General features: G+C 43.9%; 1 protein-coding gene across 5 annotated transcripts in view; it reads right to left on the reverse strand.

Moving 5' to 3' along the window:
• SLC35F4 (solute carrier family 35 member F4) overlaps positions 1-18078 on the reverse strand; it is a 315757-nt gene that overhangs the window by 95048 nt on the left and 202631 nt on the right. The window contains exon 1 of one of the 5 annotated variants that reach the window (XM_040332987.1): positions 94-188. The exons of the other annotated variants lie outside the window; for them this stretch is intronic. Coding sequence (XP_040188921.1) covers positions 94-103 — 10 coding nt within the window. The 5' untranslated portion in view covers positions 104-188. Of the gene's footprint in view, positions 1-93; positions 189-18078 lie in introns of those variants that run through there. 5 annotated transcript variants of the gene reach the window in all.

Genomic DNA, 18078 nt, shown 5'->3' on the forward strand with positions numbered 1-18078 from the left:
GTAGTTAAAGTGATACTAAACACACACTGTTTCTCTTTATGTATATGGATGATGGCACTGTAATTATTTTAATGAAAAAAAAAATCTAAGTACCTTTTTTCATAATCGATATACAGTTGTCACGTGACCCGGCTCTTTCCCAGCCTGTCTGCAGGGAAACATCAGCAGGAGGAGCTTCTAGTTCTGTTGCCAGTCACATGTTCAAGAAAAAGAAACATTCTTCGGAATACAGAGGAAATATACTTACTAATACCAAATACATGTTTTAAATTGTCATACAAATGTGTATTTGAATTGAATTTTTTATTATTTTTGTGCAAAAACATGTGTGGGCTATCTAGGGGGAGGTTCTACCAATCACAGCCTGTTTCAAGCCCCTCCTGCCTATGTCTATTGTTTGCATGAGCTTACAATTACAGGGAGGTGATACCTTCATCAATCAACATGTAGTATCCATTTCCTTTAGCTATTTAGTGGGTAAGGAGGAGGATGGAGGGAGTGGGCTGTCATTTAACACTGTTTATACTCCCACATATGTGACTCTATAGTCACATGGGCTGCCCAGATAGGAAAAGTTGGAAATTAATAGCTTAGAGAGCAACTGAAACTGGAGCATTCTCAGTAGTTGTGGCAATGGCTGGTCTACATAATTTCAGGCTGCAGCGAGAACACAGACAAAGAGGGAGGGACAGTGAACAGCAAGATCAGCTAGTTTTTTTTGCAGAATACAGAAAATGAATTCCAAAGTAACTATGAACAGTATGTAAAAACTGACAGTTTTTATTGATGTGGGATTAATGACACTTTAAAGTGGACCTCTTGCTAAAGAAGCAAGGTCAGCTTAATACAACAAGGTCCTTCATGTTAAATAGTGGCTGATGGGAAACAAGTTTTTTTAAATATACACTATAGGGTTGCACCGCTACCAGTATCAGTGCCGAGATACTAAGCAGTTGCACAAGTATCGGTACCCGTGCAAATGCTCCAATACCTTGAACCGTTACTTTCAGGCTTGCTTCTTTCAGCTGACAGTGGGATTCCCCCACTGACAGCCAAAATGTAAAAAAGAAAAAAAGCCCTCAATTATTGTTTATTAAGGAGTCACGTCACACTATGTCCTTGACAACCGATGACTCATTCAGCTGTCAGTGGGGTTCCCCTGTTGACGGCTGAACTGTAAACAAAGGCCCAGGAAGTGGAGCCGTCAAAAAAAAAAGTAGCAACATTGTTCAGCTGCTCAGCCAAAAGATAAAAAGAAACATCGGCCCGGATTCACATACATCGGCGCATATTTATGCCGCTGTAGCATATCTTTTGTATGCTACGCCGACGCAGCGCAGAGAGGCAAGCACCGAATTCACAAAGCACTTGCTCCCAAATCTGCGCTGGGTTTCTAAGGCGTACGCCGGCGTAGGTGGAAGTGGGCGTGAGACATGCAAATGAGGCGTGACCCCATGCAAATGATGGGCCGAGTGCCAGACAGATACATATAACGAACGGCTCATGCGCCGTCCTGTGGCCGCATCCCAGTGCGCATGTTCAGAATCACATCGAAACAACTGCCTATGATACGTCGAATCACTGCCTACGGCGTGAACGTAACCTACGCCCAGCCATATTCACGTCCAACATAAACTACGTAAAATACGATGGCTTGTGTTCCCTGGTCCATACCTTTGCATGGGTTGCGCCTCATATATGGGGAATAACTTTATGCCGGATGTACGACTTACGCAAACCGCGTATATTATGGGCCGGGCGCAAGTATGTTCGTGAATCGCCGTATTTCCCTTATTTGCATATTTGAATCGAAAATCAATGGGAGTGCAACATGCGTCCAGCGTAAATATGCACCCACGATACGCCAGCGTAGGCAAGTTACGTCGGTCGGATGAAGCCTATTTTTAGGCGTATCTTGGTTTCTGGTTCGGCGCATAGATACGATGGCGCACATTTGTACTTACGACGGCATATCTGGAGATACGTGCTTTGTGAATCCGGGCCATCGTTTCTTCTTTTTGTATCGTATTGTTTTTCTTCAACTACAGATCATAGGAATTAACTTTGATCTGCAGGTGAAGTTAGTTTAAAGCAACAAACCTTTATTTTAATATTTTTTATTAAATGTTCCTCTGTTTAACCCCTTTTTGACCCGTAATTTACTCTAATCAGTCTTAATTAACTCCTTATTCTCCTCCATTTAATTATTATTTTCCTTTTTTGTTCACTTCTATTTTATAAAATATTAATAATTAAAACTGAGTATATTGTTTTCTTTGTTGGTTAATACTTGTTAGGGCTGCAGAAATTAACGATTAATTCCTCGATTAAACATACATTTTTTTGATTGGTACTCACCTCTCCGCCGGCTTCCGGGTGTTCAGGGAGTTCCGTTGGTGATGTCACGGACACCGGCGGAGCTTGCCGTGTCCATCTGAAGGGCTCCTTTGCTGTGCCTTCATATCCGCATGCCAGCGGGACCTTACTATCTGCCACACGCAAGGGCTGTTACACTTCCCTCTATCACTTCCCTCTATCAACCTGGGATTCTACAGCCATCCACTGGGAGTTGTGATAGTTCCCTTCATGGGACAGCTACATGCCAACGGACTGATGTTAACCTCTCCTCATCTGGATTCAGCAGTAGTAACGTTGTACACATTTTTATACCAGTATCATATTTGGCTACAGTTTTTTATGACTTATTTTGCTACAGTTTGGTATTACTCGCAACATTTTTACAGTTTATGTAGCTACATCGATTTTATCTCCAGTGCAATATTTATTTTCTTTTGTTTTCCAGTGCTCTCTTTTGCCACACCAACTATAGGTAGGGGCGGGCTTTAGGATATCACCTGTCCTCTGCCTATTGATTAGCACGCCTGGGCTCCCTTTCAGGAGACCTTAAATTCATAGTTAGGACTGCAGCTATACAGAGTGCCGTGTCGCAGGCGCTGCAGCTTCCCAGGTATTTGCAAATGCTTGCAACTAAACCTCTGTTTTTACTTACATCAGTTAGACAGATTTATTTGGTTTAGTGCTTTTTGGTTGACAACTTTGAGCCTGGCCACATGGTAACATTTTTTTTCCATGTTTATATTTAATTGCATATTGCTAAAATCGCATCTCATATAAAGTCCCAACCTCCCCCATTTTTTTATCTATTTACAGGGATGGAGGCCTATGGTAGTATCTCTATATGCCTCATTTAAAGTCCCACCCCTATCCCCCCTCTTTTTGAACAATATTTATTTTGTTACCTACTTGAAGACTATAAAAGTTTTAATGCTATTCCCATCGAGCGCTGCCTTTGTGTGTTTTTTGTATCCTGCTATCCATTTTTCCAGTAGTTGTAAGCTGCACTGGGAATCAGCCTGCAAGGAGATCAGCTAAAAGTAGTTGGATCTGTATGTGCTATAATTAATCAAAATTAGTCAAATAATCGATAAAAAAAAAAATATTAATCGAACAAGAACATTTTAATCAGTAACAGCCCTACTATTTGTACATATATTTACACTTTTCACATTGAAAAAGGCTCAAAATGAGAAAAAAAATGAATAATTGTATTTGTAAATAACTTTTTAATGCTTTGTACCATTGATGATAGCTGAAGTATAAACAAAAAAGTATGGGTAGGTATCGGTAATTGGTATTGGCGGGTACTAAAAAAAAAGTATTTGTAGTTGTTGTAAAAATGATATTGGCGCATCCCTAATACAGTAGTTACCTTACCCCGGCTTCTGACCACAGTGCCTAGATGAGGTTAATGTCACTGTAACAGGCGCTCCCATCGCCGTAATGCATTCCACGCTGGAACGCATTACGGCGACTGTGCGATGATGTCATCGCCCGGCGTCGCATGCGTTCCAGCTTGAAACGCGGAAGTGCCGAGCGCACCCAGCTCTGGATTCGGCACACCTGCCAGGCACCTGTTACCTGCCTATTAAGAGAACAGTGTGCAGACTGCACACTGTTCTATTATTGTCAGCCGTACCGGCCACGCTACAATACAGGTACCAACGCTCCCCATACTGGATTTCAAGCCAGACAGCAACATTATGGCCAGCTAGCAAAGACCTTCAACACGTCCAGGCTACCATCACTGCGGAAAAACCTAAGAGTTCCTCCTTACTGACACCCTACACTACGGAATCCCTTGCTGCTAAACTCAAGCCCTGCAAACGGATAAGTAGCAATTGTTTCACTTGTAGTGCCTTAGAAAGACCTGCTACATAAATTGCTTCTAAACATTTCTGTATTTAATTCTGGCTTAGTGGATACTAAGATACTGCTTGGGACTGACTGTTGTGCCTGTTGGCTGTTTGTTGTGGAGTATCTTAAAGGGATATACACTCTCAACCTAGCTGAGCTTTGTCTCTCTTACGCAACTATTAGTTGTTATTACAATTCCTATTTACTACGTGCTTGACATAAGTTCTTACTTGTTTATGGGCCCATGCCCTAAGTTACTGAACATGTTCGCCTTAACTTTTCTATGTTAAGGGTTGAAGGTGTTTGATATCTATTCCCTTAGTGGCCTAATGTATTTCTTTATGTTGAAGTGATGTGGTGTAGAGAACCCCCAAACTCCTGTTCCTTGATTGGAGTGACGCCTGGGGTCCGATACTGATAATCAATTGCATACAGAAGTGCATTGGAATCTTCACGTGCATTATAATCTTTTAACGCTAGGGGTAGGACGCATGTTGCAATACCTCCGCCCTTAGAAGTTCAACGCATTCATATATGTGAGAGAGATGATGTAGTGACCCACAAACTCCTGATCTCTAAATGGAGTGACGCCTGGGGCCTAGTACTGAAATCTCACATTGAGACGTGCATTGAAATCCCTGCTAGCCGCAGTTGTGGTTCATTCCCGTTCACCAGAGGTGTTACAGTCACAAGCCTGACATCCAGAGCCTGGGAATACTAAGCATCTAAAATCTTGCAAAAAGATAGTCCACAGTGTGTTAGAGCATTGTTCCACAAGATTTGGGATGATGACACCACCTACTGCTTTGCAAATGCCTGGAGTAAGGTCAGTACATTTGGTAACTTTTTTCTCTGCAGATTGCTTTTTTGTTTTACTGCAATGCAGCAATTCTGTATGGGAGAATGGGGGGAGAGGGTCCTGGTGTATTAAGCAGACCTTGCTTGTACGCTTTGAAGAAAACTTATCATAAGAGAAATATTGGAGCTGCCATTGCTGATCTCCTTGTTGCCTAGCTGTAATACTCTATGACTTCAATATTTTCAGAGTCATTAACTGAGAATAAGTATGTAAACCAGAAAAGTCAGGTTTCCTAATAGCCCAGTGAGCACTGTATAGCATTTATTTGTGTTGGGTGCACAAGGGACCTACAGTAAGTGTTGAAATATACGGGAACAGATAGATCCAAACCAGCCCATGTCTAGCTACTAACAGAAAACAAGTCTTCACTGAGTTAATAAGTGATTTCCCTAAGTATCTAATTTGTGCATTTATCACTGCACTCAGTTTAGAATTATCTGCCAACACTGGGACAATACTTTCCCCGTACAACTGTGGGCTATTAATAAAACTAATTAAACAGAAGTGGATATAATACAGAGGCTTCATATATTCAATTTAATGAATTCTAAGTCAGAGCACTCAAAATTCAGGAATGTTTTCAACTCTGTGATACATTATTATGCTTGAGTGAATTATTTTTACATATCTTGGTTCGCAAAACGATAAATTGCCCAGCAAAATGTATTACATGGTCCATATAATTACATTTTCATAAACAGAAATTGGTAGCAAATGTCAGTGGATTCAAATAAAAGTGCATTTCTATTGTTGTCATGTATAGCTCATTTGTATTAGGTTTGAATAAATCATACATACAAGCAAATATAAAAGATGCGTGTTTACAAAACAACTATATTTTCAGACAGCAGATGGTGCTCCAGGCTCCTTTTTACATTTTTAGCAGCTTAATTGTTTTGCAGGAAAATAAAATGTTGTGTGGAGAGCTCAATAGCTCAAACTCAAATTCATACGGAAGATTTGATGAATCAAAGGGATAACTCATTCTCTTTTCTGTGTAGCCCAATCAAGGATTTAGGAATGCATCTTTAAATGAGAGGCAAATTGTGTTCTGTGACTTCCTGTCTCCACTCTCCACCTAGGCAATGCCACTTAAAGCGAAGTTCCAGTTGTTTTTGTGTCTATTAAAAGTCAGCAGCTACAAAAAATGTAGCTGCTGACTTTTAATAAACACACACTCACCCATCCCGGGATCCATCGATGCGTCTGTCCGAACCCTCAGTTCTCACCCTGGCCTCTCCCCGGCGGCAGCATTACAAGTGTGGGCACCACAGCTGTGACAGCTTGCGGCTTCACAATGGCCAGGCAATCTTCTGGGACCTGTGACGTGTCCCAGAAAATTGCAGGGAGGGAAGAGGAGAGGAGAACACTCGAGTCACCTAGTCAGCCCGAGCGGAAGTGGGAGCTGGGTACCTGTCAAAAGTAGGTACCCACTCCCCCCCCTCAAAAAAATGATAGTCCAAATGTGGCATGTAAGGGAGTGAGGGGTCCTTTAAGCGGAACTTATACTTTTGGGTGGAACTCCGCTTTAAAGCTGGCCATACACTATACAGTCCTATTGTACAATCTCTTTCAGCTTTATCAAAACTATTTAATTAGAGGACAAACCTAAACAATCAATTCAATTTGTATCTGGCAATATACTGTCCCTCTGAAGGACTATAGGATGACATCAGAAGACCACTGGAATGTAGGGGAGAAGATGCTGTAGGGACCCGTCTAGCAGGGCAGAGGAGCCGGCAGGAGCAGATGGTCTGGTAAATAAAAGTGTTGCACTCCATCTCCTAGGCAGAAAAGACTGTTAAGCCTCGTACACACAATACGATTGTTGGAAGATAATTGTCTGTTGACAGACTGTTGTCCTAAAACCTTCAGTACGCTGCTTTTGACAATTGTTGTCCAACTTTCGAGTCAACAAATGTTGGATGACATGCTAGTAAATTTTCGGCAGACAGCGCTTTGTCGTCAGATTTTCGTATGGTCAGTACACAAATCCGTCACACAAAAGTTGAAAGCACAAACACGCATGCTCAGAATCAATGCTCACCAAAACACGAAATTAGCAGAAGGGGCCCAAAGGGTGGCGCTCAAGAGCTGAAATTCCTCATAGTACGTCACTACGTTCGTGTTTATGGCACGACAATTGTGTACCGTTTGTATAAAAGACACGATCCTGGCACACGCCCTTTTGACAAAAATCAGACACTCGGTTGGCCAACAATCGGACCGTGTGTACGAGGCTTTAGGCCTTGCACGCACCCACTGCAACAGAGGTATTTTTTAGCTTTCTGGAGTTCAGCTTTTAAAATATTGGATTGGATTTATTTCTCTGCAGCAAAGTAAGTTGAATGAAATAGCAAAACAGACACCCACTCCCATTGAGAAGACTGACTAACGCAGTCAGTCACCCTCTATAGAAAAGTGGACGGCTAAGCCGTGCCCCAGCTTAAGGAAAAGTCACTCGCAGCTTCAACCAAAAGAACCACTTACTCACACCTATTCAAAAAACAGGCCGTTCTGTATGTATATTATTTGGAAACTAGCCCAATGTATTTTTCCTATATTAATAGACTGAGGCTGTATGCTTTTTTAAATAGTTTCTATAAAATCTATAGACACACAACTTTGGAGTCACAGAGTACTAATGTAGAGAATAAATTAGAGAAGCTGTTTCCCTTCAGAGTGTCTATCCCTTATTAAAACTCTGACAGAGCTATACAGGGGATGGGGATGAGTCAGCTGTGTGTGTAATCTGAGGCTCATTCATTGAACTGTTGTTTTCAGCAAAGCAGTTAATGGTGACCTTTGGGAAAATGACAGAACTGCCCACTGCAAGGGTTAAATGCTAATTTTTGTCTAGGGAACCGCGGTATTAACCACTTAACCTCCGGAAGTCTTACCCCTCTTCCTGACCAGGCAATTTTTTGAGATACGGCACTGCGTTACTTTAACTGACTTTAACCTCTGCGGTTTTTATTTTTTGTGTTATTAACAAAAAAGAGTGACCATTGAAAAAAAGTTTATATATATATATATATATATATATATATAAAAAATTATATATATTTTTTACTTTCTGCTATAAAACATATCCAATAACAAAAGCAAGCAGAAGCAGCGCATTGTGGGGGGTATAGCCGCGCTGTCCCATTGATTTCAATGGGCAGCAGTGGTGGAGGAGCGGTATACACACCGCTCCTTCACCGCTCCAAAGATGTGGCTAGCAGGACTTTTTTTTTTACCGTCCTGCTAGGGCACTGCTCCAGTGTGAAAGCCCTCTGGCTTTCACACTGGAGACAATGGAGCAGCTTTATAAGGGCGGATTGCAGGCGCTATTTTAACGCTATAGCGCCTGCAATACGCCCTCACTGTGAAAGGGGTCTTAAAGCGGAATTAAACTCATCTCAAGCTGCCCATACATGGATCGAAACGTGACCACTCTCAGCTGAAGCAGCTGGATTTCAATCCATGTATGGGCACTGTAGATGTACATAAGTCAATGACTTCTATTCAACCCTTCTGTTGGAAAATGTCATGTCAATCAGCACTGAAGGTGTATTCTGATGTCTCCCCGCTGTATCGTCACTAGCCATGTGACTTATTCATGGATAAGTCACGTGGCTAGTGACGATACGCGCGGGGGAGGAGCCGAGTGACGCGGTCGACGGTTTGATCCGTCCATCTGAGGAGATCGTAGCACTGAGCGGCGTTCCATGACTGATTGCAGTTGAACCTGTTTACAATCGAGGTTTCCGTGAGTGCAATCATTGCATTGCAGGGTTTATTTTTCCCATTTAAAACGTTATTTGCACTATATACCTTTCTCTTTCCTTTATGAGCGGCTTTGATCCTGTGCAAGATCGGGAAGTCCAGAAAGTGAAGTTTGCTATATAAGTGACAGCTGCACGCCAGAGGACTGTGTGTCTCATACTTGTCTCCATACTAGTTTATGTACTGAAATGCTGTTTTTTCTCCATGAATTATCTATGCTGGTCCTAATAGAACTCTTCACATTATAGTTTTTTTTTTGGTTTATCATCCTTTTGCACATTTACCCCCCTGATTTGAGGTGTAGGGGGTTCCTATATATATTCCTTATATATATATGCATTTTACTTAAATTTCAGCGCAACACTATATTTTTGTATTAATTCACTTTGGTTTTGTGCACCTCACGTGTTTGCAGCTTATTTGTAGTAATTTATGGTTTGGTTTTCACATATTTTAAGTAATAGCGCTGTAGTACTATTTTACATATTAACTTTTTTAAAACTGTCAAATTGATGGCTTTGGTTTAACCGATTAACGACGACATACGTCGGCAGAGCGGCGTGGCTGGGCAAAAGGACGTACAGGTACGTCCCCTTTAAGAGCCTAGCGGTGGGTCGCGCGGTGTCCCACGATCGGGTCACAGAGCTGAAGAGCGGGGAGAGGTAAGTGTAAACAAACCTTTCCCCGTTCTTCCTAGTGAGAGTGTCATTGATCGTCTGTTCCCGATGATCAGTGACATCACACGCCAAGCCACGCCCCCACACAGTAAGAATCACTCACTAGGGCACACTTAACCCCTTCAGCGCCACCTACAGGTTAACCCCTTTACTGCCAGTGTCATTTTCACAGTGATCAATGCATTTTTATGGCACTGATCGCTGTAAAAATGTCAATGGTCCCAAAATGGTGTCAAAAGTGTCTGATGTGTCCCTTTAAATCAGGTACAGTCCCTCCAATTCAGAAACAGTTGGAAGCTATAGTTGAGCCAATATGTTTAGTTCTGCTTTAAATGGGTGGATTTAGCTCAGCTTCAAAGCCGCATTAACCCCCAAAGCATATTCTACATTGCAATTTGCCAATTCTTAGATGTGATGGCTGCATTTGTTTTCTTTTTTAGGCTTTCTTTCCTTGTAACTGCAGTGTTAGCTGGAGTTTGGCTTCAATTTGTTGCTGTATCTAAATCTGCTATTACATCTAACCAGAGCTTTTTTGCAGCAGGAATTGCGGGGAACGCAGTTCTGGAACCTCTAGCACTGAATGTATGTAATGGCAAGGAGTGTGCTGGAAGGTCTACTGATGCTGGCTGCTGGGGGATCTATTGTTGCTGGAGGGGATCTACTTTTGTGTGGTGACCTATTGTTGCTGGGGGGAGCTTATGTTGCTAAAGGGTCAATTGTTGCTGGAAGGGATCTACTGTTAAAGGAAGGGTCTATTGTTACTAGCTGCTATAGGGTCTGTTGATGCTGGCTGCTGGGAGATCAGTTATTGCTGCCAGGGGTTTTATTTTGCTGGGGTGATATTTTGTTGCAGGGGCCCTATGTTGCTGCGAGGGGGAAGGGGTATACTGCTGCTGGAAGCAGGGGATCTATTTGACTGTTTTTTCTTGTTTATACCAAGTTCCATACAAATTACTTAGCACGACACTATGCTCTGTATTCTAGAGGTGGTGCTTGGAGGTGGGTAGGGGTGGAACCAAGGGGCAGTCCTCAGAGGTGGGTAGGGGGTGGAACCAAGGGGAAGACCTCAGAGGTGGGTAGGGGGTGGAACCAAGGGGAAGACCTCAGAGGTGGGTAGAGGGTGGAACCAATGGACAGTCCTCAGAGGTGGGTAGGGGGTGGAACCAAGGGACAATCCTCAGAGGTTGGTAAGGGGTGGAGACAAGAAGGAATTTAGAGAAGTGGAGAGTTCCAGCACCTATTCTCTAAATAAAAAAAGCCCTGTATCTAACACTCCCCTCCCCTCAGACTGGCAATGCTGCTGTCCAAAGGTGCCACCTGTGCTCTTTCATCCAGAGTAGGAGCATTCTAATACAGAAGGTGTGTTACTGGCCAGATCACCAGGTGAAAACAGAGGGAAAAAGCCTGAGAAAACAAATGCAGTCACCACATGATTGATAAGCTGCAATATATTACATTTTTGTTTTTAAGTTTACTATAGCTTCAATATTTATCCTGTAGAACACGTGTCAAACACAAGGCCCTGGGGCCGAATCCGGCCCTCCAGACCATTTCATGTGGCCCTTGCATCTCTCCTGGAACTCCGGCAACCCCTCGTCTCCACCCCCACCTTGTCTCAGCATTCAGCAGCAGAGAGGACGACAAAACTCCTCAGTCAGATCCTGTGCTTCTCCCTGAAGCCACAGAAAGCCTAGTCTTGCCCCCCCCCCCTTCACGGCAGTCAGCAGCAGAGAGAAGGGCAGAACTCATCCTACAGATCTGGCGCTGATTTGTGCAGCCATAGTACCCCCTCGTCTCCACATCCCTTAATCTCTGCATTCAGCAGACTCTGGCAGCTGACTCCAGCCTTCCCCTGGTCCTCCTTCAGACCCTGCATTTTCTGCTTCCTAGCTTTGCTGTAGTAAAAAGTTGGGGGGGGGGTGCACTGTGATGTATGGGAGGGTGGGGGATTCTTGACTTCTTCGGATGGTCTGGGAACTTTTGACATCTGATGTAAGGGGAAGGGGGGTGCTCTGGAATTCTAGCTCTCAGATACAACCAGCCCTTTGAGGGCAACCATAATGCTGATATGGCCCGTAGATATAGGGTACTTGGGTCTAAGGTCCCCGAACCAAAGAGCCAAGAGGGAGCAAAAAGGGCCCTTTTTGCTCCCTCTTGGCTCTTTGGTTCGGGGACCTTAGACCCAAGTACCCTATATCTTGATCCCAAGGATGATGGTACCTCCCACTACAATACTAATCTATTCTACCCCTAAAGGCTTCCTTTTTCTGATATGGCCCGTGTTGAAATTGAGTTTGACACCCCTGATGTAGAACAATTAACAAGGTGCTGAACATGCCCCCTGCTGGCCTGCATAAATAAATATTGGAAATATTCCAAATTCGTTGGAATAAACAAAATAAAAAAAAATTAAAATGCATTTCTTTGTCCTAAACATAATAAAGAAACGATATACAAAACACTACATTGTTCGCGTTGTACAAACACCACCTGCTTTTAGTTGAATGATGTCGGGATTTTAGTTATTATGTTCTTTTTGTCTATGCAGCTGTTTATGAGTTTATTATGTCTAAACAATTCTTTTTCAAGTCCCGATGTGTATGCTTTTTTTAGATAAGCACCTCAAAGTATAGTGGATTTGCTCAGCTATCACTCCGATCACGCAGATAAAATTATGTATTTTTCCCTTCTGTATAAGTTTGACCTTAAAGCTGAATGCTAAACTTACAGACTAAATGGACTTTAAATGCCATCAAATTTGACTCCTCTTGTGTTCTAACGCGTTTTGGAAAATCACACGAAATGGGTGACAGTTGTTAAGTACTGGAAGCCATTCAGCTTATGAAAAATGCATGCCGTGAGACTCCTTCATTTTAGATACAGCATTGCAAATGATGATTATTTGACGTGTCTTGCATGAAATGCAGGGCCTGATGCTTTCATTGCACTAAACATAATCTTTCTTTAATTGGATATTAGTCACCATCTCCTTTTACCTGCTGGCCATACAGCGTAATACACTCCAGAACTCTTATGAGGTCCCCTATGGCTAAAAAAATAAATAAAATAAAATTGAGGATTCTAGAGAAGGCAGGAAATGCGGTAATCCATCAACGCTCTTAGGTACCGACAGAGCTAGAAAGCCTACGGGAATGTCATTTGTTGGTCTTGAGACAGTAAATCTGAAGTCTGCATCTTGACGGAAAGGAGAAACGGACGTGCGCCGTCTAATCTGTGAAGGCAACGTTTAGATGATAGACAGCTAGGAGCACAAGAGGTTTCACGCTTCTTTAGGGTGATCATATGTTGGCCAATTACAGTAAAACCTTGGTTTGAGAGTAACTTGGTTTGAGAGCGTTTTGCAAGACAAGCAAAATGTTTTAATTAATTTTGACTTGATATACAAGCAATGTCTTGATATACAAGTAGTGGAGTACAGTTGAACCTCGGATTACGAGCATAATCCGTTCCAGGAGTATACTTGTAATCCAAAGTACTCGCATATCAAAGCGAGTTTTCCCATTGAAGTCAATGGAAACGTAAATAATTTGTTCCGCATTGACTTCAATAGAATGCAATACCGAATGAAGCCAGAAGTGGGGGGCGCCAGAGAGCGCCGGACATGGCCGAAAAGTTTCCTGCGCCCCCTGTACCTCAGGCCAAATGAGGTACTGCACCTCAATGTCCAGCTTTTCTCGGCTCCTGCGCCCCCGTACCTCAGGCCAAATGAAGTACTGCATGCCTATTTTTGGCTCTGCTCGGCTTCTGCACCCCTGTAGGTACTGCAGGCCTATTTAGCTTGAATTCAACAAAAAGTTGCTTGCAAATCAAAACACTCTCAAACCAGGTTACTCTTAAACCGAGGTTCCACTGTATTAAAAAGAGAAGAGAGGCACCTCTAAGTGAAGCAATATGGTTACATTTAATGAAGATACAACATTTAGCAACATATTGCTACACTTAGAGGCACCTCTTTTCTCTTTTATACTCTGTAGCTCCTGCTGGATTTTGCTTCTAATCCCCTTGTGGAGGCTTCCATTTGTGGATGGACATTTTATGGTTACACAACCTTGCTATTTTCTTATCATATGGACTATAAACTGAAGGACTTATGAATAAATGGTTGTGGAACGAATCATTTGAGTTTCCATTATTTCTTATGGGAAAATTTCCTTTGATATACAAGTGCTTTGGATTACAGGCATGTTTCTGAAAACGCTCGCAATCTAAGGTTTTACTGTACTATTGTAGATTAGGGTTGTGTGCCTATGTATGATATGGAAAAACCCTCAAGTGACTGCTAAGGCTTTACAATATGTCCCGAGATGTATTGCTTTATTCAATAGTCCTAGTTTAAACACTGTAAACACTGATCTCCATTGTGGTCTTGTATCCAAATGGTCTCCCTAGCAAAAATATAGTGTAACACAGTCTTTAAAGAAAGAAGGGGAGACTGCCGAAGTCGCTGTTGCTTCAAAGAAAGTGCATCATTGGACTCACAAGATCAGAATCCATGCAACCTGTTCATTCTCACTTATATAGGTAGTCAGGGTGAAAAAAGACAGTTCAACCATAAAAATAAATAAATAAACAAAATATAAAATATCATACAATCCCATATACCCAATTCTATACCCACAGTTGATCCAGAGGAAGGCGAAAAACCCCAATTTGCTACAACAGGGGGAAAAAAAATCCTTCCTGAGGCAATCGCATTTTCCCTGGATCAACTTTACCTCTAAATGTTAGTACCTAGTTATATTATGTACATTTAGAAAAGTATCCAGGCCTTTCTTAAAGCAATCTACTGGTGTAAAGATTAACCTCACAGAATCGAATTTCCAGTCTCTTGTTTGAGTATATAATCTTCTAATCTATAACCAGTAAATTGTGTGGTCAGAATAAAATTTTGTATCTTGAACTTTGACTCCATAGGGCCAGCACAAAACCTGGCAACCTGGTAACGTTCTCAGCAGGGGTGTAACTATAGATAACAGGGTCCAATAGCAAAACTTTGATAAGGATTCCATCAGTTAGAGGCAGCCTATAATGAAACCCCATTTATACCCTCTTACATGGGGTTGTCAAAGATGGCCAGTATATAATGTGCCCTTGTATACTACCACTGGTGGTCAGAAGTGGGTGGGCTATAATTAGGGATGCACCGATACCATTTTTTTACGAGTATCGATACTTTTTTTTAGTACTCGCCGATACCAATTACCGATTCATACCACAACTGTTTTGTTTTCACTTCAGCTGTCAGCAATGGTAAAAAGCATTGAAAAGTTATTTACAAATTAAATACATTTTTTATTTTGCGCTTTTTCAATTAAGAGTTAATAAGGGGTTGAACAGAGGAACATTTGTTCATCCCTTTGATATGCAGATGAGGAAACAGAAAGATACAAAAAGAAACAATGGGCCAGATCCACAAAAACCTGACGTAACTTAAAAAATCCAATTTAAGTTACACTGCCTTAAAGTTTCTACCTAAGTGCCTGATCCACAAAGCACTTATCTAGAAATTTCAGGCTGTGTAACTAAAATTCCGCCGGCGCAAGGCGTTCCTATTCAAATGGGGCGAGTCCCATTTAAATGAGGCGCGCTCCCGCGCCGGCCGTACTGCGCATGCGCGAAGTTACGTTACGCCGAGTTTTGAGGATCGCGACGGCTTAAAGTTGCGTCGGGGAAAAAAAAATGACAGCGGCATGCATTCCTGAGGGAGAACTCCATGCCAATTTTCAAAGAAAAAACCGGCATGGGTTCCCCCCCCAGGAGCATACCAGGCCCTTAGGTCTGGCATGGGTTGTAAGGAGACCCCCCCACGCCGAAAAATTGACGTAGGGGGTCCCCCTACAATCCATACCAGACCCGTATCCAAAGCACGCTACCCGGCCGGCCAGGAAGGGAGTGGGGACGAGCGAGCGCCCCCCCCCCTCCTGAGCCGTGCCAGGCCGCGTGCCCTCAACATGGGGGGGTTGGGTGCTCTGGGGCAGGGGGGCGCACTGCGGGCCCCCCCACCCCAGAGCACCCTGTCCCCATGTTGATGAGGACAGGACCTCTTCCCGACAACCCTTGCCATTGGTTGTCGGGGTCTGCGGGCGGAGGCTTATCGGAATCTGGGAGTCCCCTTTAATAAGGGGGCCCCCAGATACCGGCCCCCCACCCTAAGTGAATGGATATGGGGTACATCGTACCCCTATCCATTCACCTGGAGGCAAAAAGTAAAAGTTAATAAACACACAACACAAGGCTTTTTAAAATATTTTATTATTCTGCTCCGGACGCCCCCCCTGTCTTCGTTATTAGCTCAATTACCAGGGGGGGCTTCTTCTTCAACTCTCCGGGGGTCTTCTCCGCTCTCCGGGGGGGGGTTTCTTCTCCGCTCTCCGGGGGGGGCTTCTCCGGACTCCGGGGGGCTTCTTCCATCTTCTCCCCTCTTCCGCTCTTGTCTCGGCGAACCCCGGTTCTTCTGCAGCTCTCCGGTGCCTTCTTCTTCAGCGCTGGCTGCCTGCTATGTTTGTGTGTTAGCTCGATTTCAAACAGGCAGCCAGCGCGGTCTTCTGTGGCGTCAGGGTCTTCTGGTCTTCTGTTCTTCCGATGTTGCCTCGTCGCCTGTTGTCGCTGTAATGATGGAAGCGCGCCTTGCATCCCATTTATATAGGCATCACCGTCCCATCATGCTCCGGCAGGTACCCACGTGGTGGGTGCCTACCCACGTGCACCCACCACGTGGGTACCTACCGGAGCATGATGGGACGGTGATGCCTATATAAATGGGATGCAAGGCGCGCTTCCATCATTACAGCGACAACAGGCGACGAGGCAACATCGGAAGAACAGAAGACCAGAAGACCCTGACGCCACAGAAGACCGCGCTGGCTGCCTGTTTGAAATCGAGCTAACACACAAACATAGCAGGCAGCCAGCGCTGAAGAAGAAGGCACCGGAGAGCTGCAGAAGAACCGGGGTTCGCCGAGTCAAGAGCGGAAGAGGGGAGAAGATGGAAGAAGCCCCCCGGAGTCCGGAGAAGCCCCCCCGGAGTCCGGAGAAGCCCCCCCCGGAGAGCGGAGAAGAAACCCCCCCCGGAGAGCGGAGAAGACCCCCGGAGAGCGGAAGAAGAAGCCCCCCCTGGTAATTGAGCTAATAACGAAGACAGGGGGGGCGTCCGGAGCAGAATAATAAAATATTTTAAAAATCCTTGTGTTGTGTGTTTATTAACTTTTACTTTTTGCCTCCAGGTGAATGGATAGGGGTACGATGTACCCCATATCCATTCACTTAGGGTGGGGGGCCGGTATCTGGGGGCCCCCTTATTAAAGGGGACTCCCAGATTCCGATAAGCCTCCGCCCGCAGACCCCGACAACCAATGGCAAGGGTTGTCGGGAAGAGGTCCTGTCCTCATCAACATGGGGACAGGGTGCTCTGGGGTGGGGGGGCCCGCAGTGCGCCCCCCTGCCCCAGAGCACCCAACCCCCCCATGTTGAGGGCACGCGGCCTGGCACGGCTCAGGAGGTGGGGGGGCGCTCGCTCGTCCCCACTCCCTTCCTGGCCGGCCGGGTAGCGTGCTTTGGATACGGGTCTGGTATGGATTGTAGGGGGACCCCCTACGTCAATTTTTCGGCGTAGGGGGGGTCCCCTTACAACCCATACCAGACCTAAGGGCCTGGTATGCTCCTGGGGGGGAACCCATGCCGGTTTTGTTTTTTACAAATTGCCGTGGAGTTCTCCCTCGGGAAAGCATACCAAATGCCGTCACTGGAATGGGCTTTTACAAGGTGTAACTAGTTTACACTTTGTAGAACGAGCCCTAATTTTACACTTGCAAAATAACACTTACGGCGCAAAAAGGAAGCTAGAAAGCTTTGTGGATCGCCTTAAGTGCTAATTTGCATACTAGCAACGGCATTTCGACTCGAAATGCCCCCAGCGGCGGATGCGGTACTGCATCCTAAAATTAGGCAGTGTAATTCAATTACACATGCCGGATCTTCTGTCTAACTTTGGAAAAAGCCTTTTGAGGATCGTTTCCAAAGTTACACACAGACTGAACAGCAGTTAAGTCGGAGTATCTCTTTTGAGGATCTGGCCCGTTGTTAATAAACATTGTCGGACGCTTTTTTTTTTTTTCTTGACAGCTCCAATTACTGGACTTCATTAACACTTCATCTGTCAACAGGGGAGACCCATTGACAGCCTTAACCACTTAAGACCCGGACAATTGCGCGGTCGTGCGATGTGGCTCCCAAACAAAATTGGCGTCCTTTTTTTACCACAAATAGAGCTTTCTTTTGGTGGTATTTGATCACCTCTGCGGTTTTTATTTTTTTGCGCTATAAACAAAAATCGAGCGACAATTTTGAAAAAAATTCAATATTTTTTACTTTTTGCTAAAATAAATATCCCCCAAAAAGATATAAAAAGACGTTTTTTTTTCCTCAGTTTAGGCCGATACGTATTCTTCTACCTATTTTTGGTAAAAAAAAATCGCAATAAGCGTCTATCGATTGGTTTGCGCAAAATTTATAGCGTTTACAAAATAGGAGATAGTT

This window comes from Rana temporaria, chromosome 13 (assembly GCF_905171775.1).
Source record: "Rana temporaria chromosome 13, aRanTem1.1, whole genome shotgun sequence".
Lineage (NCBI taxonomy): Eukaryota > Metazoa > Chordata > Amphibia > Anura > Ranidae > Rana > Rana temporaria.